This window comes from Perognathus longimembris, chromosome 21, assembly GCF_023159225.1.
Source record: "Perognathus longimembris pacificus isolate PPM17 chromosome 21, ASM2315922v1, whole genome shotgun sequence".
Classification (NCBI taxonomy): Eukaryota; Metazoa; Chordata; class Mammalia; order Rodentia; family Heteromyidae; genus Perognathus; species Perognathus longimembris.
This window is the reverse complement of record NC_063181.1, coordinates 340180-363351: the sequence shown is the minus strand read 5'-3', so window position 1 is coordinate 363351 and position 23172 is coordinate 340180. Positions and strand designations below refer to the sequence as shown.

Below are 23172 nucleotides of genomic sequence, written 5' to 3'. Positions count from 1 at the left end.
TATCTCAGGTGCCAACATGTGGATTATGATCTTATTTGACAAATCTGGTTGTTACAGAATGCAAAGCAGTGTTAACAACACTGTTCACTTACTCTGGGACATGTCCCTCTCTTTAGAAAATAATGTCTGTTTGATCTGACCCCAAAATCACAGAGGCCATTTTTGCCGGCCAACCTTACTTGGTGTGCATCTGACCTCTGGCAGGCTTCAGCTGTTTCATTATTTTAAAAGCCAGTCTTGGAGGCACTTTCTCATAATTAATTATGCTTTTCCCTACAGTTTACTCCAGCAGCAGGCTCTGGGGCTCGTATACAAGAACTATACAGTTCAGCTCAGTTGAACTCACCCACTGCCCTTCTGATATACCCAGCACTGCAGGTTACCTAAATGAGTAAGCATATCCAGGCCCTGAGGAATCCTGTTTAAATGTCACTTTTTCTTATCAATAAATATCCTGAATAGTTGTAACAAGGACGTAAAGTGGAAAGGCTTTATTCTGGAACCAACAAATAGAGGGACTTAAGGAGTAATCCCACAGAGTTGACAGTAACATCAACACACTCACAACCTGTTTATGTCAGTCGTGCACCCTGGTCATCCCCAGGGGCTTACTCCAGACAGTTCTGGTCTCGGGAGTTGACACAGAGAAAGCCTGACACCACTCAGCTGAGCCCTCCACGTTCTTCACCACCTCTGTGATGCAGATGGACAGTTTCCAGGTTGAACAGTGTCACGTAACAATCACACAGTTCCTACACCATCACATTCCACTGAGATGCAGCCACCCATTCCCAGCCCAGGGCACAGGACACTCCACAACTTCCCAGCTTTTCCTGCTCTTCTTTCTTTCATTTGTATATCACCTCCTTAATATCCCTACAAATTAACCCCAGCTCATATCTGAGGAAATGGCTGTAATAAATCAAGTGTTTCCAAGGTGATTTTTGTGCCACCTGAAAACCTGTTGAGCAATGAGATTGCACTGCTAAATAAGCAAGCCTGAGCTGGAAGATCAATCACTGTCTTTACAACCGCGTAGTTTAACTCTGGAGTGAGGATATTAAAACCTACTAGTGTGCATGGCTTACTTAAGGTTCCAAGCAAGCAAAGTCATGCAGAGCCAGCCTGTCTACAGGTCATTCCCACCCACCGCAGAGCCTGGCTCCCACCTGCCTGCACAGAGCCCAGCTTCCACCCACCTGCCACAGATACCCTCACAGAGCCCAGCCTTCACCCAGTGTCCCAGCATGCTCTTGTTCTCATATTCCACCATCCCACCACAACTCCTGTGCCAAGACATCACATGGTGACAATGGATGAGCCCAATGGGGTGAGAAGACACAGCTGGCCTTGGTTTCCTCTTCTACTTCCCCCTACTGGCCAGTCCCTCACAGGTAGCAAAGACAGAAGACAAACACTCCACCAAGCCCAGTGTCTGAGGGCCAGGGGTCAAGGCCAGCAGCAGCTGACCTGAGACAGGTCCTGTGTGACTACTCTAGCTCTATTATTATTTGGATTGTTTCTTGCTAAGACATTAAGCTAATTTCAAATCCAATATCAAACCCCATCAATTTCATATTTGTTATAATGCATTTTTAGATACCAAACATCTTTACTCCCAAAATGTAGCATCAAATGCTTAGTGGATAGATGGATTTTAATATGTTTTTAAATAATGTGCTTTAAAATTTTTGATAACTCCCAAAAGCACTGCATTAGTGCCTCTTCTGTTCAAATAGGCTGAATCAACATAAATATTAGTCATCTAAAAGCTATAATAGAAGATGGAGCAATCTTACCTCAAGTAAGAAGTGAAGCTGTGGACAAACCAAGAGATTGCAATGTCACTCTAAGTCTGCCCAGCCTGCACTTGCAGAAAAGCTCTGTGGGCATGGAGACCCCTCACCATTGAGCGAGATGTACGGGACACCGGCCCCCTGGTAGCCAGGTTCCTCCCAACTGCACAACGTGGGTCACTAAAAATGTACATTTGCTATACAAATGGTAATCCCTACTTTCCACTAAAGGCTTAAAAAATCACCAACACCAAATGGAAACAAGAGACTTTTTTCTTTTTTGCTGTTTTTACTTTCTTTCCTTTTTATTCTGTATGCTAGTTTATCTGTCTTTGGGAGTGTAAAGGGAGACACAGACACAGAAATGGAGAGACAAAGGGTGAACAAATGCCAGAGTGGTGCTCATTGGACACTGTTGAAAATGAACTATACAACTCATGGGTGGCACAGGAGGGGAAAAACTGGGAGAGAGCAAGAGGAGGGAAGGGGGACATTGCCCAAAAAGAAATGTACTCTTTACCTGACTTATGTAACTGTAACCCCTCTGTACATCACCTTTACAATAACAATTTTAAAAATGGCTGACACTATTTTAAGGAATTTAAACTGACTACAACTAAATACTGAACTTTCAAAACCATGGGCCTAACATTTAAAATGCTTGAGTTTCAAATAAGCATATGTGAATTTATAGGAGTGGAAACACACACAGCAAGAACAACCAAAATACCTTCAGAATTCAGAAGAAATTAAGATTAAAGAGTTGGGAAAGCTATCAAACTAACAGAGAAATTTATATTTTAAATCTGTTACTCCCAATGGCAGAGCCAAGCATCTCATCTTTGGCTTGTGTCTCAGAAATTGTCTCTGCATGCTAAGATTAGGTACCTTATAAAGTCAGGATATATTCACACTGTTGCCTGAACTGTATTTATTCATTTTTGTCACCTTTGCCTCACAAAGTACACAAACCATGTAGACTTTGTGAAGAACAAAGGATCAAGGTGAGAACTAATGTGTTCTAGGAGAGCAAATTTCCTTAGCCTGGACCTGGGTTAGGCCTAGTAACTGACACCAGAGCCTGTCCAAGTGCAGGACACAGCAGGAAGTCCCTCGCATCCTCAGCAACCTGACTCCAAATGGCAGGCCATCCCTCACGACCTTCTAAAGCAGGTCTATGGACGCATTTGTGTCCCATTCTACAAAACAAAGTGGGTCCCAAGACCAAGCCAGGATCGTAAAACAGATCCTTCCTCTCTCTGAGGGAAAAGTTACAAAAAGCTCATGGTTTCTTACTCCACACACCCAAGAAAACTCGGCTGACTGCAAGCAGGTCACACCTCTGGAGAATGATTCGGAAGTTGTGGGCCTGGCCAATCACCTGACAGCTCAAGCGTCACACCAACAGACATACAACAGAGACAGTAAGGATTGTCCAGGGCTGCAGCCGCTGCAGAGCTCAGCACACAAGAGCCAGGGTCATCTTGGGCCCACCAAACCATGTGCCCTCCATCGGATATCCACGGGGGCTCAGGAATATCTCTAGAAAGCACACTCATGCCCAACCCACTAGCATGCTCAGTGGGGAGACTTGAAGTTACTCTGCCACTCCAGGTTTCCACTTCTGAACAGGCGCTGAACAGGTGCTTCCTTCTCTTACTCAACAAAGGAGAGCTAGGAGGAGACCGAGCCTGTACGTCCTCACCCTTTCTCACATTCTTTTATCCTGCCCAGAAGAAACCAGTTTATTGTTCCCAGTAAAGAAAAATGGCCAGGGCATTTCTGGGAGTGAACAAACCCTTCCCCATGCACTCTAACCCCAACCCAGCAACCCAGGAACTCAATCCAGGCCTCAGACTCACCCAAACCCAAACCCAGCCCTCACTACCACAATCCCTAAAGAGCTAGTGTCTTAATTTGTGATAGGGAGAAACTGGCAACTTAGAGCTCTCCCTCTTCATGCTTAGTGATCATCCATTGCTGTTATATTAACCTGTGATTGCTCACTGATTTTATACATGTATGAATGCATGTGCATCTTAAACTAGAGTGAGTTTAAGGCAGTTTACAACATAAGCAAATGGGAAAACTGGGACAAACAGGAAAAGGAAAGTAGGAAGTATACAGCAAATTAGATGTGGTTGGCACACCAAGATCATAGCACAGACAGAGGGCACAAAAAGCAGAGTCACAGGACAGGCAGACACAGGGCACCAAGAACACAGCCACAGTACAGGAAGCCACAGGGAAACAAGACACAGTCAAAGGACAGGCAGACAGAGGGCACCAAGAACATAGTCACAGGATAGGCAGATGGAAAACAATGAGACACAGCTGAAGACAGGTGGATGGACAGCACCTAGAACACTGCCATGGGACAGGTGGATGGAGAGCAGTGAGACACAGCTATAATCAGGTGGACAGATAACACCAAGAACAGAGCTATGGATGAATGGATAGAGAGAGAGAGAGAGGAAAGACTAGCACATTCTGATGCACCCTTAACAATGATCTACTATGTTACCCCAGAGCCACAGGCAGCAGGCAAGCTGTGTGGTGTAGTACAGTGCTGACTCCAGAGCCGCAGAGAGCATGCGGGCTGTGCAGTGCAGTGCTGACTCCAGAGCCGCAGAGAGCAGGCCGGCTGTGCAGTGCAGTGCTGACTCCGGAGCCGCAGAGAGCAGGCGGGCTGTGCAGTGCAGTGCTGACTCCGGAGCCGCAGAGAGCAGGCGGGCTGTGCAGTGCAGTGCTGACTCCAGAGCCACAGAGAGCAGGCTGGCTGTGCAGTGCAGTGCTGACTCCGGAGCCGCAGAGAGCAGGCCAGCTGTGCAGTGCAGTGCTGAGTCCAGAGCCGCAGAGAGCAGGCGGGCTGTGCAGTGCAGTGCTGACTCCGGAGCCGCAGAGAGCAGGCCGGCTGTGCAGTGCAGTGCTGACTCCGGAGCCGCAGAGAGCAGGCCGGCTGTGCAGTGCAGTGCTGAGTCCAGAGCCGCAGAGAGCAGGCGGGCTGTGCAGTGCAGTGCTGACTCCGGAGCCGCAGAGAGCAGGCGGGCTGTGCAGTGCAGTGCTGACTCCGGAGCCGCAGAGAGCAGGCGGGCTGTGCAGTGCAGTGCTGACTCCAGAGCCGCAGAGAGCAGGCCGGCTGTGCAGTGCAGTGCTGACTCCGGAGCCGCAGAGAGCAGGCCGGCTGTGCAGTGCAGTGCTGACTCCGGAGCCGCAGAGAGCAGGCCGGCTGTGCAGTGCAGTGCTGAGTCCAGAGCCGCAGAGAGCAGGCGGGCTGTGCAGTGCAGTGCTGACTCCGGAGCCGCAGAGAGCAGGCCGGCTGTGCAGTGCAGTGCTGACTCCGGAGCCGCAGAGAGCAGGCGGGCTGTGCAGTGCAGTGCTGACTCCGGAGCCGCAGAGAGCAGGCCGGCTGTGCAGTGCAGTGCTGACTCCGGAGCCGCAGAGAGCAGGCGGGCTGTGCAGTGCAGTGCTGACTCCGGAGCCGCAGAGAGCAGGCGGGCTGTGCAGTGCAGTGCTGACTCCGGAGCCGCAGAGAGCAGGCGGGCTGTGCAGTGCAGTGCTGACTCCGGAGCCGCAGAGAGCAGGCCGGCTGTGCAGTGCAGTGCTGACTCCGGAGCCGCAGAGAGCAGGCGGGCTGTGCAGTGCAGTGCTGACTCCGGAGCCGCAGAGAGCAGGCGGGCTGTGCAGTGCAGTGCTGACTCCGGAGCCGCAGAGAGCATGCGGGCTGTGCAGTGCAGTGCTGACTCCGGAGCCGCAGAGAGCAGGCCGGCTGTGCAGTGCAGTGCTGACTCCGGAGCCGCAGAGAGCAGGCGGGCTGTGCAGTGCAGTGCTGACTCCGGAGCCGCAGAGAGCAGGCGGGCTGTGCAGTGCAGTGCTGACTCTAGAGCCGCAGAGAGCAGGCTGGCTGTGCAGTGCAGTGCTGACTCAGGAGCCGCAGAGAGCAGGCCGGCTGTGCAGTGCAGTGCTGAGTCCAGAGCCGCAGAGAGCAGGCGGGCTGTGCAGTGCAGTGCTGACTCCGGAGCCGCAGAGAGCAGGCCGGCTGTGCAGTGCAGTGCTGACTCCGGAGCCGCAGAGAGCAGGCGGGCTGTGCAGTGCAGTGCTGAGTCCAGAGCCGCAGAGAGCAGGCGGGCTGTGCAGTGCAGTGCTGACTCCGGAGCCGCAGAGAGCAGGCGGGCTGTGCAGTGCAGTGCTGACTCCGGAGCCGCAGAGAGCAGGCGGGCTGTGCAGTGCAGTGCTGACTCCAGAGCCGCAGAGAGCAGGCGGGCTGTGCAGTGCAGTGCTGACTCCGGAGCCGCAGAGAGCAGGCCGGCTGTGCAGTGCAGTGCTGACTCCGGAGCCGCAGAGAGCAGGCCGGCTGTGCAGTGCAGTGCTGACTCCGGAGCCGCAGAGAGCAGGCCGGCTGTGCAGTGCAGTGCTGACTCCGGAGCCGCAGAGAGCAGGCCGGCTGTGCAGTGCAGTGCTGACTCCGGAGCCGCAGAGAGCAGGCTGGCTGTGCAGTGCAGTGCTGACTCCGGAGCCGCAGAGAGCAGGCCGGCTGTGCAGTGCAGTGCTGAGTCCAGAGCCGCAGAGAGCAGGCGGGCTGTGCAGTGCAGTGCTGACTCCGGAGCCGCAGAGAGCAGGCCGGCTGTGCAGTGCAGTGCTGACTCCGGAGCCGCAGAGAGCAGGCGGGCTGTGCAGTGCAGTGCTGACTCCGGAGCCGCAGAGAGCAGGCCGGCTGTGCAGTGCAGTGCTGACTCCGGAGCCGCAGAGAGCAGGCGGGCTGTGCAGTGCAGTGCTGACTCCGGAGCCGCAGAGAGCAGGCGGGCTGTGCAGTGCAGTGCTGACTCCGGAGCCGCAGAGAGCAGGCGGGCTGTGCAGTGCAGTGCTGACTCCGGAGCCGCAGAGAGCAGGCCGGCTGTGCAGTGCAGTGCTGACTCCGGAGCCGCAGAGAGCAGGCCGGCTGTGCAGTGCAGTGCTGACTCCGGAGCCACAGAGAGCAGGCGGGCTGTGCAGTGCAGTGCTGACTCCGGAGCCGCAGAGAGCAGGCGGGCTGTGCAGTGCAGTGCTGACTCCGGAGCCGCAGAGAGCAGGCGGGCTGTGCAGTGCAGTGCTGACTCCGGAGCCGCAGAGAGCAGGCGGGCTGTGCAGTGCAGTGCTGAGTCCGGAGCCGCAGAGAGCAGGCGGGCTGTACAGTGCAGTGCTGACTCCGGAGCCGCAGAGAGCAGGCGGGCTGTGCAGTGCAGTGCTGACTCCGGAGCCGCAGAGAGCAGGCGGGCTGTGCAGTGCAGTGCTGAGTCCAGAGCCGCAGAGAGCAGGCGGGCTGTGCAGTGCAGTGCTGACTCCAGAGCCGCAGAGAGCAGGCCGGCTGTGCAGTGCAATGCTGAGCCCCACAGCATCACCCAGGATGTGTCCAGCTTTCTAGAGTGTGGTATCCACACTGAGGCCCCCTGGGTGGCCACAGGGTGGGCTGGGAGGGAGAGAGGGATGAGGCAACAGGGTGCATTCCTTGTTGGCCTCAGAATACTCCGTAAAGTAGCAGGTTTCAGTATCAAATTCAAGAACGCCCCAACAAGGTTTCAAATGTTCTTGGTCTATACAGAGCTTTAGGAAAATATGGAGCAGCATGAGTGGGGGCCTCAACTTGGCGCATGTCCTGTGCTGCTATGACCTTGACCTTGTGAGTGCTAAGTATGTCATGTGCTGTTAAATGCCAAATCCTGGTGTTTTCATTCAGCCTGAGGGGCAATGAAGGATGAGGACATTTATTGGAAATCCACCCTTCATGTAGTTCATGCAATGAGCATGAACTACAGACAAAGCCAGAAACCTCCTCAAAAAGCACGTGGAGGCCCCTCCCCAACCCCACAGCACTGTGGTGGCCCAGGTAGGATGGCCCAGCCCCTTGTGTGGTCAGTCAAACTCCAGGGCCAGTCCTGAAACCTCTCAGAAGAGAAGAATCACAGCACAATCAGGCTTGGGCTGTGTAACCTCTTCATGTCTCTAGGCCAAGCTGTTGCAAACCATGAACCCGAGGATACAGTGCAAGAAGCTCCAGTGAAGCAGGAGGGCTGCGGGCATGGCTGCACCGGGCCCCACCCAGAGGTGCTGCTCCAGGGTGGGATGTGCACCCTCAGTGAAGCTTCCTACTTGGTTTGACACTAGACATAGAGCAGTCATTACGATGTTACCCAAGCTGCAAGGAGACTCCCTGAGTTAAAACTCAGCCACACAGAATAACGCCATTGTTCTAAACCTATGGATCCATAACACCTCACTAGCAGTAATTATATAACATGGCTGATTTTCTGATAAAGTCATTTTCAGTTTGTAAAATTCTTTGATGCACTTGAAAAGTCATCTCTCTCTATTGGTTGACAGAGAAAGCAAGAACGCAGGCATCTGCCCACTCAAACTGGCATTAGATTGTTAGGGGATTGGCTACCAAGAAAACCAATCTCTATGGCTTAGGCATTTGCTTTCTCCCTTCCTTTACCTCAACTCTTGCTGTGCCTCTGTGATTCTTAGTTTATGAATAATGTCATAAAACATTCTATTTGCACAGTATCAATCCTTTTTGGAAGGGAAAAGGTAGTATAATTTCAGGATCTGGGCAAAAGCAAATTGGCTTGAAATATTCGGTCTCTCAGAGAAGTAAAATCTTACCTCTAACCTAGAATGTTGAAATGCCATCATTTGGCATTTTTTAAACCAACAGCAACACAATTGTATATCAATTTTGAGGAAAATCATGTATGCCTTCAGCACAGCCCACCTGCTGTTCACGCGGCCCAGGAGTGCAGGGGACATTAACTATCTCCCACCTCCCACCTGAGTTCGATTCTTTGTCTGCACCCTCAGGCCTGCGCTGCCCTTGGTCCGCAGGCCACACGTGACGGTCAAGGCCACTGACATCGCCTTGGCATCACACACAGGAGGGAGTAGGAGGCCACATTGAGGCCATTGACATCACTGTGGCATCACGGGGGGAGCGGGAAGCCACACTGAGGCCACTGACATCACCATGGCATCACACACGGGGGTGGGGGGAGCGGGAAGACACATTGAGACACATTGGTGTCACCATGGGATCACACACAGGAGGGAGCGGGAAGCCACTTGCAGGCCACTGACATAGCCATGGTATCACAGTGGGAAGCAGGAAGTCATGTCTAGGCCACTGACATCGCCATAGCATCACACACAGAAAGGAGCGGGAAGTGTGAGCTCAGCAGCTGTGTACGATGTAACATCCTGCTGTCTGTTTCCTCTCCCGCAAAATAGGGCACCCTCCACCCTGCCTCAGGCAGGAGTAGCCAGCATTGGCGTGAGAATGTCCTAAAGAAATCACTGTAGAAATTTAGTACACAACACTCACCATCAAACCAGACTTTAAACACAATGCTAGGAACAGCTCAGTGTCATGCTTTGAGTCACGTGCAAGCTAGGTATGGAACAAACTTTGTCCTGCACTCCCATGTGCTCCTGTCGTGTCCTGCTACCAGCCACCTCCAGCGGGGTGTCTGGGCAATGAATACAGGCAAGCTGGCTCACTGGCTTCTCCTTACCTAGCAGACCCTGAAAACCTTGGGTTCACAATTGTACAGAGGAGTCTAAGATTGCTATGAGTTTCCTGTCCTCCAAAAAAAAAATAAGAAATCGTCCTAGCAGCTGCTACTATTCAACGGCCCTCCTACTTGTTGGACAATTTAATGAGGTATAATTAGGGCTACTGCCCTGAAGGCTACTAAAGTCCTCAGAGCAATGTGCATACTCAATATCTATACATAAACTGCAAAGGCATCTGCTCAGTCTACATGGATATTGTAAAATCAAGCACCCGATTAAACGCATTAGATTTTCATTCCAAGATTTCAATCAGCTGATACACAACTTGATACCAGTGGAACTAGCAAACCTTGAGACTCAGACACTGCTCTCCACCTGGCTGGACCGAAAGCTGGCCGCACCTCAGGGCAGGACCCAAGCTCGGGCAGGGGTGCTTGTGTTTCCCATGAGTCCCATCACATATCCACAAAGCAAGCAAGAATCAGACCTAAGAACTCACAGACATGGTTCAAAATCTCCCCACTAACTTCTATGGACAAAGTACTCCACAGCCATGCTGTACTCACAGTGGACTGGAAGTACAATGCGCCTCCCCATCCCGTTCTCTTCCTCTGTGGCTCGCTCTCCACTGCCATCAGCTCACACTGGTGCGGCACCTGATCTGCCTGCCACATCTCAAGGCCAACCTCTCCCCCATTACTCCCAGCAGGGACACAGGCCATCTCATGACTAGCATGAGATAAATGCTGTTGAGGCCTCTAAGCTCAAAGCTGAAGCCTTACCACTTGTGCAACCCACATGAAAGAGCTTGCTGCAGAGCCCAGCTCTGTTCCCCCAGGGGCCTTGGAGATTCTGAAGCCAACGGCTGATGATGCAGAACAGAAATCCAGACTCCTACGAGCTAACAACGGCCAATGTTGTCATGGCTCAAATCTCACCAGTGAAATACATGCATGTTCCCTGTTCTTCATGGACAGCTGCCACTGATGCCCCCCTGATATTCTTCATATGCAAATGACATCCAAATCTGATGAACAGATGTGTTATGAAACAGGGAGCTTAGAAGACTGATCATTTACGTTGTATGCTATGTTTATACCAAGCAATCAACCAACAACATTGTGGATATAAAGTGTTAACATCAAGTTAAAGAGACTCCTGTGTCTACAGGGGAAAATCATCAATGAAAATGTAAGACAGGTTGAAATGGTGTCTGTGAGGTTTACAAACCCACATGGGCCTAGGCGAGCCATGGGCCTGAGTCCACCGACACAGTAGCCTGCCTCCAGGTGCAGGCCCAGCTCCATGTTGGTTGGCAGAAAGAGCATGAAGGAGGGAAGGAAACAGTGATATCCATTCTAATAGAAGCTGGCAGAGACAGCAGCGAGAGCCTGCACACTAGCAGAAGCTGACCTGTCCAGCCACTCTGCTTGGACCCACAGCCATACGTCTCAAGCACGCAGCTCTACAGCCTTGCTGTCCAGGCACATACATTGTAAGGGTCACACAATTAGGAACAAAATGAGAAAAGGAAGAATGATTCCAAGTAGGACCTGAGTGAAAGCCAGGACATCACATGTGCCAGCCCCCCACCAGCACCCCCTCCCCCAGTGTCTTCTTTAAAAGCCACGTCAGCTTTCACAATTCTGTTTTCTGAATGGAGCAGCCCCCAAGACCAGATGTCCCTTTCACTAAAGAAACACACACTCTCCCCAAAACCTCAGTTCTGAGAAAATTCCCAAACCAAGTAGTAGGAAGAAATAATCAATGAATTCACTCTGCCTCTTTACCTCAGTGACCAAAGTTACCATAAGCAATCAAAACAACAGGAAAAAGTGGTGTTACATTTATCTTTCTAAACTAGTTATGTTTAATCTAGAAACAAGTACCATATATAAAGTTAATGGCAAATACAACACTTATAAGGACAAATAAAACTAGACAACAAAAGTGGTCATTCATTGTGAAGGTGATCTCTTTTTTCATTATGGTTTTAAAAAAAGCATGCAGCCCACGCCCTGTTGTTAAGTGCACAATTCAATGCATTAAGTGTGTTTACATTATTGTTACACCACCAACAACAACCATCTGCAGAATGGTTTTCATTCTCTGAACTGAAGCCAGCCCTGATCCCAAAGTTGAGCTCTTCAATCAGAAATTGTGTAAAGTATTGTATGAAGTCATCAGAGCAAATACTAATCATACTTGTGTTCCTAAGAACACTGTTCCTAAGAACCTGCACATGCCTCAAAGGCAAAGGCATTCTGCACCATGTTTCCAAACAAGATTTCCTAGCTACAAAGGCAGGCAACACATATAGACCTAATCCTATGGCAAATCTGAATTGCATTCACAAGTGTACCACTCAGAGCTGCAATCCTAGACTCATACTCCTTCCCCTGATGCAATCCCACAGCCTGGGTCCTTACAGCTTCAAGGTACAATATGATATAGTTTACAGGTTAATTTAAGGGGTGACCAGGCCAATGTCTCCAAGACTCAAGTTTCAGTGGAGGCAGTTTTCTCGGGCCTGGGTCTGACAACCTAGGTTCTCATGGTGGCAGTATCTTCCAAATTATCTTGAAGGTTTGCATGTAACCAACAGTCTCCAGACACAGAGACATGGTGCTTACAATCCCCCGAGACCCTCAGGGGTAGTGTCTGGCTTTGAATGCAGCTCATTATTGCTTTAGACACTTCTCAGACTCTGTGGGGCGACTAACCTGGACCATGTTGGTCAGCCTGGTCAGTAGGTCCTTCTTTAACTGCCTTAGACTCACTGTTAGCATCTGGGACTGTTGGCAGCATCCTTTGTTTCAGCACATGTGGTGTGTGGGGGGGGGGGGTTGTGTGTATGTGTGTGTGTACTACTAGCCAAGATTTTGAGAAATTAAACAGGGGTTCAAAAAACATCAACCATGTTATAAATGTGCTTCAGCATTTGCAGTTTCACTTTGTAGCTGAGATGGGCTCCGATGGGTAAAAATGAAACATGAACCATGACATGAACATTTTGAAAAGAACACAGCAGGGCGCATACTCTTTACATATCATATTCTTTACATATACGTGTCTTATACTACTCATGCTTTACACTGAAAGGCATACATAAGCAATTCCTTTAGTGACCCTCAGTGACCACAATGCCCAGCTGTGGGTCATGAGTAAATCTCAATGAGTTATGAGTAAATCTCAATAGAGCAAACCCATATGATAATCACAAAGAGTCTGTCAACATCCATTTGTTTAGCTAGAAAGCAAACGAAGAAATGCCAACAAACCTTTGTTTCATACCTCACAGAAATATTCGGTAATACATGCTCGAATCTGACAGGACCCAGCTAGAGTACAATAATACCAAGGAACACATAACAAGCCCTTTTCAGAAGGCATGCCACGTTTTCTACCTCTTCCTCTGAGATTTCTGTCTTTGGTGAAAACACATTAGCAGCTCCGCAGAGAGTAACTGAATCACAGACCTGTAACATGATGCACCACACTTTCTCTGTTATCCGCAATGTTAACACGACCAATACCAGAGAGTTTTTTAAATCTTCTGCTGCACAAAGGCCAAGCTCCCAGTGACACACTGGGAATGTGGGGGCTGGACAGCACCCCTCCTGATGGACAGGAAAGGCTGAGTCACCATTGGAGACCAAACACACTCCACACTGGTCAACAGTGGTGCTGTTTGCTAGCAAGAAATATACTAAGTAAATGAAACAACTTTGAAATGAAGTTATTCAGTTTTACAATACAAACAAGTTCCCTTAAAAGTCCAACATAACCATCACTAAATCTATTTCCTTCATCAATAAAAACAGACCTCTGAGCTCAGCTTGTAACTCACTGCAGAACAGAATAGTCCATCTTTGTTTTTTGCTTCTTCCAATGAACATGCTAACTAGAACTAAAAAAAAAAAATTGAACTATAAAATATCTAACTCAGACATCACATGTGTAAACTGCACCAATGCACAACTTGTCGTTTCAAACCAAAGAAAGTGGGTACTTTACCTGTGTTCCTATCCGGTAGGATACAGCAATGCTTCTGCAGAATGCCAGGCAGAACCTGTTTCAAAACAGATAAATAAAATGTGCTTGGTTATTATGCAGAGGAAGGTATCTCATTAGCTGATGTGAAGATTTTTCTAATAAGGTCGCTTGGTGCTGCACAAAGTCATCACACCCAGGATGGTCTAACAAATTAAACACTACGGACAAATGTTGATGACACACATTTTTCATCGAATAGGTTAATCGGGTGAGTGCGCCGGTGTGTGTGCAGCTCCTGAGACAGGGCTGCTGTGTGGGGCTCGCTCCCCAGGGGCCCTGGGATACCCAGAAAGCAGCACCCGGGGGTGGCTGCAGGCAGGTAAATAGACTCCCAATTTTCATGATGGGTTTTACAATACTGGATGCAATTAGAGCCCGAATCTGACGTCTCACTGGAATGTTACACAGGGCACTCATCAGGGATGAGACATATGAAAACTTGGGGAAGGCTGTGCTTCCATTCAGAACTCTGGAGTACAAATGGAAGGAAGCACCTTCTTGATTAGTGAAGAAAAAGGGAAAATAATATAGCAAACAGATTTTCAAGAGAATTCCTCAATGTAAAGCAACTAAGAAGCTCAGCCTGGGAGAAAATCTCCAGCTGGAGAATCTGAGGTAGAACATCATGCCTCTGCCTCCTGAGCTCCCACAGAGAAACATGAGCCCTCCTCACCCATTTCCATGTGTGCCCAGTGCCACCATTGCCACTCCCTGTGGCAGCCTGGAAGCCAGACCCAGTCACCAGGGCCATGTACCCCCAAACCACCCAGGTAACATCTGCCCTGAGTGGACTCACAGGGTAGCCCAGGTGAAGCAGGGCCTAGTGGACACCATGAATAAAAACACATTTTCCTCTGAAGTAACTATGGCTCTCTCCTCCAGCTCCCTCCAACTATTCTGCCTTCAGGAAAGAATAAATCTCTCCTAAGTACAACCAATCACAAGCAAGACAGACTGGCAACCTTTAGCTCTGACTGACTCTCATTGGAATACAAAACAAAAGAAAGCACTAAGCAAATCAGTATCTGATAAATACTGTGAAAAAAAAGTATGCAGTGAAGGTTTTGAAATCTCATTCCTCACTCACACCCAGCTGACTGCGTGAGTGAATATTGGTGAGACCACTGTTCACGGAGCGCTAAGAGCAGGACGCCATCATCGTTAGATAGCAGGGCTGCTCTTCATCAGCCAGGATGTTCCTGTCTCTCTTTTCCCTAGCAGTGCCTGTGCTACACTGCCAGAGGAGCAGTGACCTCCACACACACGGTGGGGAGACTCCAGCTGTACATCACGGGGGTATAGCTTCCACCAGGTCTGCAGGTCCACATCAGTGTTCCTCAGATGACACAAAATATTTAGTGCATCCAAAACAGTGCACCCCACTGGCCAGATTGGAGAATAAAACCTCATTTCCACAAAAGTCTCCTACAAAACCCAGAAACTCTGTTGGGTTCCCACCACTTACTAATGTCCAGAGAGAAAAGTGCTGGCAGCCAACTCAAACCTCTAGTAACTAGTCCCTGATCCTGTCCCCAGGACATCCGGAGACAACTCAGAACCCTTGTAACTGGTCCCTGATCCTGTCCCCAGGACATCCGGAGACAACTCAGAACCCTTGTAACTGGTCCCTGATTCTGTCCTCAGGACATCAGGAGACAACTCAGAACCCTTGTAACTGGTCCCTGATCCTGTCCTCAGGACATCAGGAGACAACTCAGAACCCTTGTAACTGGTCCCTGATCCTGTCCCCAGGACATCCGGAGACAACTCAGAACCCTTGTAACTGGTCCCTGATCCATCTCTAGGACATCAGGAGACACCTCCACACCTTAAGTCTAACAGGAAACCATCCAAAGATCCCTCTCAAGGACACAGACCTGACATACAGAGCTATTCCTGCATGACTCCACCAAAACATGAGCCATGTTTCATGCAGGTGAAAGTCAAGTGGGACAAGCATCCAAGGCTTTGGAGAAGGGCGTAACAGAGTGTTACTGAGGGGACAGCATTCACAGGCAAGAGCCACTGGCACACAGCTCTTGCCTGTAATCCTAGCAACTCAGAAAGCTGAGACCTGAAGAAAACCTGAGACCTGAGTCCTGGAAGAAAAGTCTGAAAAACTCCATCTCCAACTGACGAGCAAAATGCAAGTCTAGAAGTGTGACTCAAGTAAGAGAGTTCCAGCTATGATCACAAAAGCTGAGTGAAAGTCTTAGGCCCTGAGTGGAAGGAAGATAAGGGGGGAGGGAGGGAAGGAGGGAGAGACAAGATACCACATGAAAAAATACAAATAAAAATATTATTAGCATGCAACAATTATATAAAAAGTAAATGAAGATGGAACATTTGCCACTGAACAGAATAATTTCAGCATTAACAAAAGCAAAGAAGCTGGGCACTGGTGGTTCACTTATAATCCTAAGAGGCTAAGATCTGAGGGTTACAATTTGAAGCCAGCCTGGGCAGGAAAGTCCATAAGACTCATCTCCAATTAATCACAGAAAAAGCCAGCAGTGGTGCTGTGGCTCAAGTGGTAGAGCACTAGCCCTGAGCAAAAGGAGCTCAAAGATACACAGACCAGAGAACCAGGCTTGACTTCAGTGGAGATCACAATGCTGCAACCCTTTAAGGCTCATTTCCTACTGCGTGAGCCATAACCAGCAGGGGCCTCACAGAGGGCATCCTTGCCTGGGGCCTCGTCCTATGCCCACATCCAGAGGGGAGGAACTGCTCAGAGCTATAAATCTCTAGAGTAATTACCAGACACAGGGTCTTAAGGACCAGCCACTCTTGCTCCTAGAGCCAGCTCTCTAGGTTCAGTGCCTGGGCTATGGATGTCTGACCCTGGTGACCTCTATTCTAGCTTCTAGCTCCTCCAGAGCTGCCCCCAGTTGGAGCAAATCTACCTGTGCAACCCAAGGTGCTTTGACGGACCCATGAGAATCGCATTTCCTCCTACCAGGAAAACAAATATTTTTTTCACACACGAAAGGTAGCACTTTATTCAGCCCCCAACAGGAAAATAGAAGGAGCCAAAAGAAGTCATAAACATCCCATGGTAGAACTCGCCTTGCCTTTCTTAAAGACAGACAATTGGTGTTCAAAAATGATGCCATATCTAATCTTGACAATTTCCTCCTAGTCATGGACCTGGGCAAGACACCTGTGCTAAATCTTGAATGGAGCCACAGCCTCTGCAAATGCTAAGCACACATCACTGCTGCAGAGGCTCTGGCTGAGGGGAATAGCCAGGCAGCTCCGTAATGGGTTTATTTTTCCTCTCTGAAGGATTTACAGAGGCTGCAAAGGAGAATGAAATTACCCTTCCTGCCCAAAGGCACTTTTAAAAGTTCAATTCCACTCAACCTGCCTATTCTATGAGAGCGTTTAACTGCTGAGGATAATCGGAGACATTGTGCTCTGCTCACCAGGAGCAGCCCAGTGACACAGAGCACACTCAAAGGTCTCCAGAGTCCTCATCAACCGTCCGAGGACTTGGAGCTCAGGCAGCCTCACACTCCAAGGCCACGTCTATCACCTCTGTGCATCCCAAGCCCAGATGATTCCCACTGAGGATCTGTCCCCGAAACAAAGACTTCACAGTCTCCCTCCGCTATAATCCCACCTCCTCTGCCGGGGCCAGTCTACGTGGGGTTTGCCTTTTCTGATCAATAGTGGGATCAAAGAGGCTGGATTCCTTTTCCAGGACCAGCTTCTGAAGCTGCACTATGATGGTTACCCACTGGCCGTTGCTAACATGCATTAAGAAAATCAGCTAAAGTTTTGGATTCACGTGCCCTGTCACCCTGGCCCCAGAGGTCTGCACTGGGTGGTGCAAACCTCAAATCCAGCCTCACTTCTCTGGTGGAAGAACCAGGGCCAGGACAGGTTTAGGGTTCTGGTTGCTACACAGCCTTCTCTCGCTGACCTCACCATACCCTCTTCTCCGGTGCTAAGGACAGAGCTGTACACCTAAGTGGCATGATGCTCGCAGGAACACTATGTGGCATAGTGTGGGCACTATGTGGCATGGTGTGAGCACCATATGACATGATGCTCACGGGAACACTACATGGCACGGTGTGAGCACCTACTTGGCATGATGCTCACAGGAATACTACATGGCATGTTATGGTCATTACATGGCATTGTGCAGGCAAACAGATGGCACCGTGCACCCAGGACTTTGCTAATAGCCCTGACACATCAGATGCTTCCACATTAGCTGGATCCATCACTAAGCCCTCTCCTCAATTTTTCCAATAGTCTAAGTCCCTGCAAACACTCACCTGCACATCTGCGCAGCATTCTATGTGTGTGTGTCTCTTCCCTGAACCCCGCCGGCATGCCACAGTCTAGTACACACATGATCAACAACAGCTTAACACTTAACACCTGTGACCATGCTCTGCCACCCCCTCCTTTATGTTTAGGCAATCTTTTCTGCCAAACAATGATTACTTCCACACCTTTTATTAAGAAGTCTGTGTATTAATTCTCTTTGTAGGAAGCTCAAATACTGTACTTGTTCTGGGGCTGGTAAGAAATTATTGTTCCCCAATTAAAGCCTTTAGGGACCATATAGACTGCCAAACTGTGAACATGTATGTTTGATAATAAAAATCCACATCCTTCAATTCTCAGAAACTCTGAGTATTTATTACATGTTCCTTTTCACTGGAACTTCTGTTGTTCAGATGTTGGAATGACTGGACCTAATTTTTTCCACTGCCCACTTTGGCTGTACAGTTCTGTCTTGTTATATTTCTACAAAGTTCCCTCCATTTCAGCCCTGTAATGAATTCCTCAGCTCCTGCTACCCCATTGTTATCTTTCCTGCCAGTGCTTTATGTTCAGCAGCTATCTTGGTTTAGGAGTTCAACATGGCCCTTCCCTCCTGAGGACTGGAGCAGTGGTGGGCTCTCTGTCGTTGGTGGCATCCCTCTGCAAGGACAATTTCCTGCTTCTCTGTTGATTCAGTTATTTTCATGGTAGCGAATGTGGGTATTGCTTGGCTAAGGTCAAAGGCTAAACATGATCACTTTACATCCAGCACCGTGGGCATGAAATTTGGATGACACCCATAGTTGCCTGGTGTGGAAGCAAGGTGACAAGGAGCAAGAGTCTCTGTGGCTTAATATATTCCCCAAACACAGCCACCAAATAGAGAATGAAATTACACATCAGAGAGATGAGCAATGCACAGAGATGATGAGAATTAACCTCATAGGTAAAGGAAGATGGCATCAGCCTTGAGAAAGGACACCACAGAAGAAAAGAGCATCCATCCTGTCTCCATAGTCCTGTGTTATCTCTTATAACTTTTACACTTGAAACTATTTCCAAATGTGAAGCTCTTAGGAAGCAGTGCTCCTTCCTCTCCCATCTCTCTCATTGGCTTTCATCCCTGATCTCATCTTGGCCAGCTTGACACTCTTCCTGTATGTCCCTGACAGTCAAGACTTTCTGTGGATTTTAGGATATATACATGACATGCTTTTTAATATAGGAAGTGACATTACAGAGTTTAATATGCTTCTTAGAGCACATGAGCCCCTGGACCATAGACACACTCTTTATGGAGTTTCAAAAATATTAGTAAAGTATTCATTAATTCTTCCCAACTGATTCAACTTTGAAAAAACTGCCTTAGGTTTGCTTCCTTTGAAATCTGGCACCACACGTTTCTTATGAAAGAGACTTCATAGCGTCTTCATTTCTGGGATGCCTCAAGTTACTGATCTCTAGGTCTCCTGTGGAATTCTCTACCTTTTTACTCTCATTAAGGTGCTGACAGCATGCAAGGACTAGACCACAGACCCATAGCTACACAGAGTTGGACCAGAACCCGCATCTCACTGCTCCCAGGCACTTGCCTACCCTGGGCATGTCTATCCTCCATAATGCTCAGCCATGCCAGGACCCTCAATAAGAACTCTCGTGGCCATGTCCCTAGTAGAATAGACAGAGGAGGCCAGCACTGAGAGCCAGGTCCCCAATGGAGTACAGAGGAGGCCAGCACTGAGGGCCGTGTCCCTAATGGAATACAGAGGAGGCCAGCACTGAGGGCCAGGTCCCCAGTGGAATAGAGAGGAGGCCAGCACTGAGGGCCAGGTCCCCAGTGGAGTACAGAGGAGGCCAGCACTGAGGGCCAGGTCCCCAATGGAGTACAGAGGAGACCAGCACTGAGGGCCAGTTCCTCAGTGGAGTACAGAGGAGGCCAGCACTGAGGGACAGGTCCCCAGTGGAGTACAGAGGAGGCCAGCACTGAGGGACAGGTCCCCAGTGGAGTACAGAGGAGGCCAGCACTGAGGGCCAGGTCCCCAGTGGAATACAGAGGAGGCCAGCACTGAGGGCCAGGTCCCCAGTGGAGTACAGAGGAGGCCAGCACTGAGGGCCAGGTCCCCCGTGGAATACAGAGGAGGCCAGCACTGAGCACTGAGACCCAGGTTAGGTTTCAGGCTATCTCACAGCTCTCATCTCACATAAGAGCATGCCTAGGCCACCATGGATGCCAGGACCCCAGAGTCCAGTCCCAGAGCAGGGTGTGAGGTTGTCGACTAGACCGTCTTCTGTGGGAACACTGGGGGCTTTGTACCTATCCTCTGGATGTTGATGTAGTGGCACTGCAATGGGCACCAACCTCATCCCCCTTCCCCCCAGCACAACTGAAGCGATGGGTCCAGGGAGGCCATGCCCCTCAGGAACCTCGTCTGAGCTTGTAGGGCCCGGGAACAGCACTTCCAGGGGCACAGGTGCCCAGCATGCACTTCATGAGCATCTCTGTGGAGTTCTGACTGCAGAAGAACCATTCCCAGATGGCAGAGCGGCTGGCTGTAGACTCTAGAAAGAGGGCAGGATTCCTGAGTACATAAAAGACAGTCATCTCTTTGAAATTTTAAGACCATAGTCTTGACATGATTTTTCAATGTGAGGCCTACTTAGAGGAGCTGGAAATGTGGGCCTGAGTGTCTCTGGAGGGGATCTAAGCAAGGACTCCAGCTCCGAGGCTCACAGTGTCCCAAAGGCAAGGGTGGGAGGCCTCAGGTCCTTCCCTGCACCAGGCACTAACCCCTCTGCCGATGACTCCAGAAATGAGCAAGAGTGGCCGACACAACACAGGCTGAGGACTTCCACTAAATGTCAGGCTTGTACAACTAGTCTTTACCCACTAAAAGCATGGACTGGCAAGTTCTCTGTGAAATAATGAGTCCTGACGTTTCCATGCACGCACACAATGCACTCCATCAGCTCCACTTCCTCTGGCACTCTTGGTTAGCCCCCTTAAACAATTCCAGCTGGTTTTATTCTCTTATTTTCTTCACCTCCTCTGTTGACCTCCCCTAACAGAGTGCAGTGGAATGACTTTAAATAGAGATCACCCCCTGCTAACACCAGCCTTCCACCCAAGCTGCCAGCAGTGATAGAGCTACTTGCTCACAAAAGACTCCCATACATTCTCCATACCTCCAGCAGGAAGTCTGCCTTATTCATGGATTTATTACCTATGGTTTTTGACCAAGCGCAGTCAAAAAATACTAAGTAAACATCAAGAAATTTCAACAATTTTTCGGGGCTGGGGATATAGCCTAGTGGCAAGAGTGCCTGCCTCGGATACACGAGGCCCTAGGTTCGATTCCCCAGCACCACATATGCAGAAAACGGCCAGAAGCGGCGCTGTGGCTCAAGTGGCAGAGTGCTAGCCTTGAGCGGGAAGAAGCCAGGGACAGTGCTCAGGCCCTGAGTCCAAGGCCCAGGACTGGCCAAAAAAAAAACAAAAAAAAGAAACTTCAACAATTTTTAAAAACTCCCATGCACATGCCATCAGCCCAACTGCAATGGCTCTGTGGTCTCCAAAGGGCTTTCTTGACTGTAAAAAGCAAACCAGGTCCAAGAGCAGGGTAAGAATGTGCTTAATGTAAGTAATAAAAGGAAATTTGTGATTGGTGGAAACTGCTATCTATGATGTTTGATTCGTCTTTCCCATAATACTGATCTCTGCACCCTAAGCATTTGTCAGCTTTTCCCAATGGCGTTCTCCTCCAAACCAAATACTCACAGATACCCAAAGTCTACTGTACTTAGGACAGATATCTGAGGATCATCAGATATTTAAAGAAAGCCCAATTTCATAAGAAACCATACAAACCCAAAACAAGAAGAAAAGAAATGCTGCAACAAAAAAGAGACATTTTAAAACGATTGTTAAGATTTCTGAACGTTTGCTCAAGGCAAGGTCTTGCTCTTCAGCCCAAGCTGCTCTTGACTTCTCTACTCTCCCCCTCTGGTGGGATCACAGGCCTGTGCCACTACCTGGAGTCTGGCAATGTGAGAGTTATCTGTGACTCAGGAACAGGGTGCTATCCTCATAAACACAAAACCCAAAGAACAAGAAAGAATGCTCAGAAATTAGAGCCAGTAGAACCTATTTTTAGAAAAGTAAGTTGGAAACTAGATTCAAAGACATTTCCCAGAAGGTTCAGAAAAAATGCAAAGAGGAGGAAAGTGAAGGAAAGTGGGGGAGGGCACCCCAAAGAAGTGTATATTGCTTGACTTAAGAATAAAATTATACTTAAAAATACAAAAAGTTGACTGAAACGGGAGAATAATGTGAGCATGGTGGCTCAAGGTCATATTTCTAGCAACTTAGGAGGCAGAGATTAGGTGACTGAGGTTTGAGGCCAATCTGGGCATAAAAGTTCATGAGACTCATTCTCAGGTGATGGCCACCCAGCGGCTGAGTGTCCAAGAGCAGCACTGAGGGTTCTGTTCCCATTGTGTAGTCAGCAACTCCTGGATGCCTCCCCCATTAGAGCCTGGGCCCTGTCCTCCCCACGGTGTCCTCTGGTGTGGAGGATGGGCCCTGGCCTCCTCACGGTGTCCTCTGGTGTGGAGGACGGGCCCTGGCCTCCCCATGGTGTCCTCTGGTGTGGAGGACGGGCCCTGGCCTCCCCATGGTGTCCTCTGGTGTGGAGGACGGGCCCTGGCCTCCTCACGGTGTCCTCTGGTGTGGAGGACGGGCCCTGGCCTCCCCACGGTGTCCTCTGGTGTGGAGGACGGGCCCTGGCCTCCCCACGGTGTCCTCTGGTGTGGAGGACGGGCCCTGGCCTCCCCACGGTGTCCTCTGGTGTGGAGGACGGGCCCTGGCCTCCCCCAGTGTCCTCCTGTGTGGAGGACGGGCCCTGGCCTCCCCACGGTGTCCTCTGGTGTGGAGGACGGGCCCTGGCCTCCCCATGGTGTCCTCTGGTGTGGAGGACGGGCCCTGGCCTCCCCCAGTGTCCTCCGGTGTGGAGGACGGGCCCTGGCCTTTGCCTCCTCTCAGCAGGACTCTAATCTCTTCGTGAAGGTCATTTCCTTAGGTTTCCCTTGGTGCAGCAGCATCCCCCCAGGGGGTTGCACTTCAATACATAAATCTGGAGACAGGGAGCATAACACATTTAAGGAATTTATGTCATAAAACCACAACAGGGAGTCGGATGCTAGTGGATCACATCTATGCTCCTACCTACTCAGGAGACCAAGATCCAAAGACTGTGGTTCAAAGTAAGTCTGGGAAGACAAATCCACAATACTTTTATCTCTAATTAAACCACAAAAATCTGTAACTGGAGTGTGGCTCATGTGGTAGAATACCAACATTGAGCAGAAAAGCAGCATGAGGGTACAAGGCCTGAAATTCAAACCCCACACCTGCAAGGAGCCTACGGCCAGCACAGATGTAAGTGAAGCAATGGCCTTGAGATGACCTCTGGTCTAACACCTCCTCCGCTTCTGG

General features: G+C 49.7%; 1 protein-coding gene across 1 annotated transcript in view; it reads right to left on the bottom strand.

The window, feature by feature from the left end:
* The window catches only part of Dlgap2 (DLG associated protein 2), a 500247-nt gene that overhangs the window by 388220 nt on the left and 88855 nt on the right, over positions 1 to 23172 (bottom strand). Inside the window, exon 2 of the mRNA XM_048330769.1 lies at positions 13359 to 13413. Coding sequence (XP_048186726.1) covers positions 13359 to 13413 — 55 coding nt within the window. The remainder of the gene's footprint in view (positions 1 to 13358; positions 13414 to 23172) is intronic.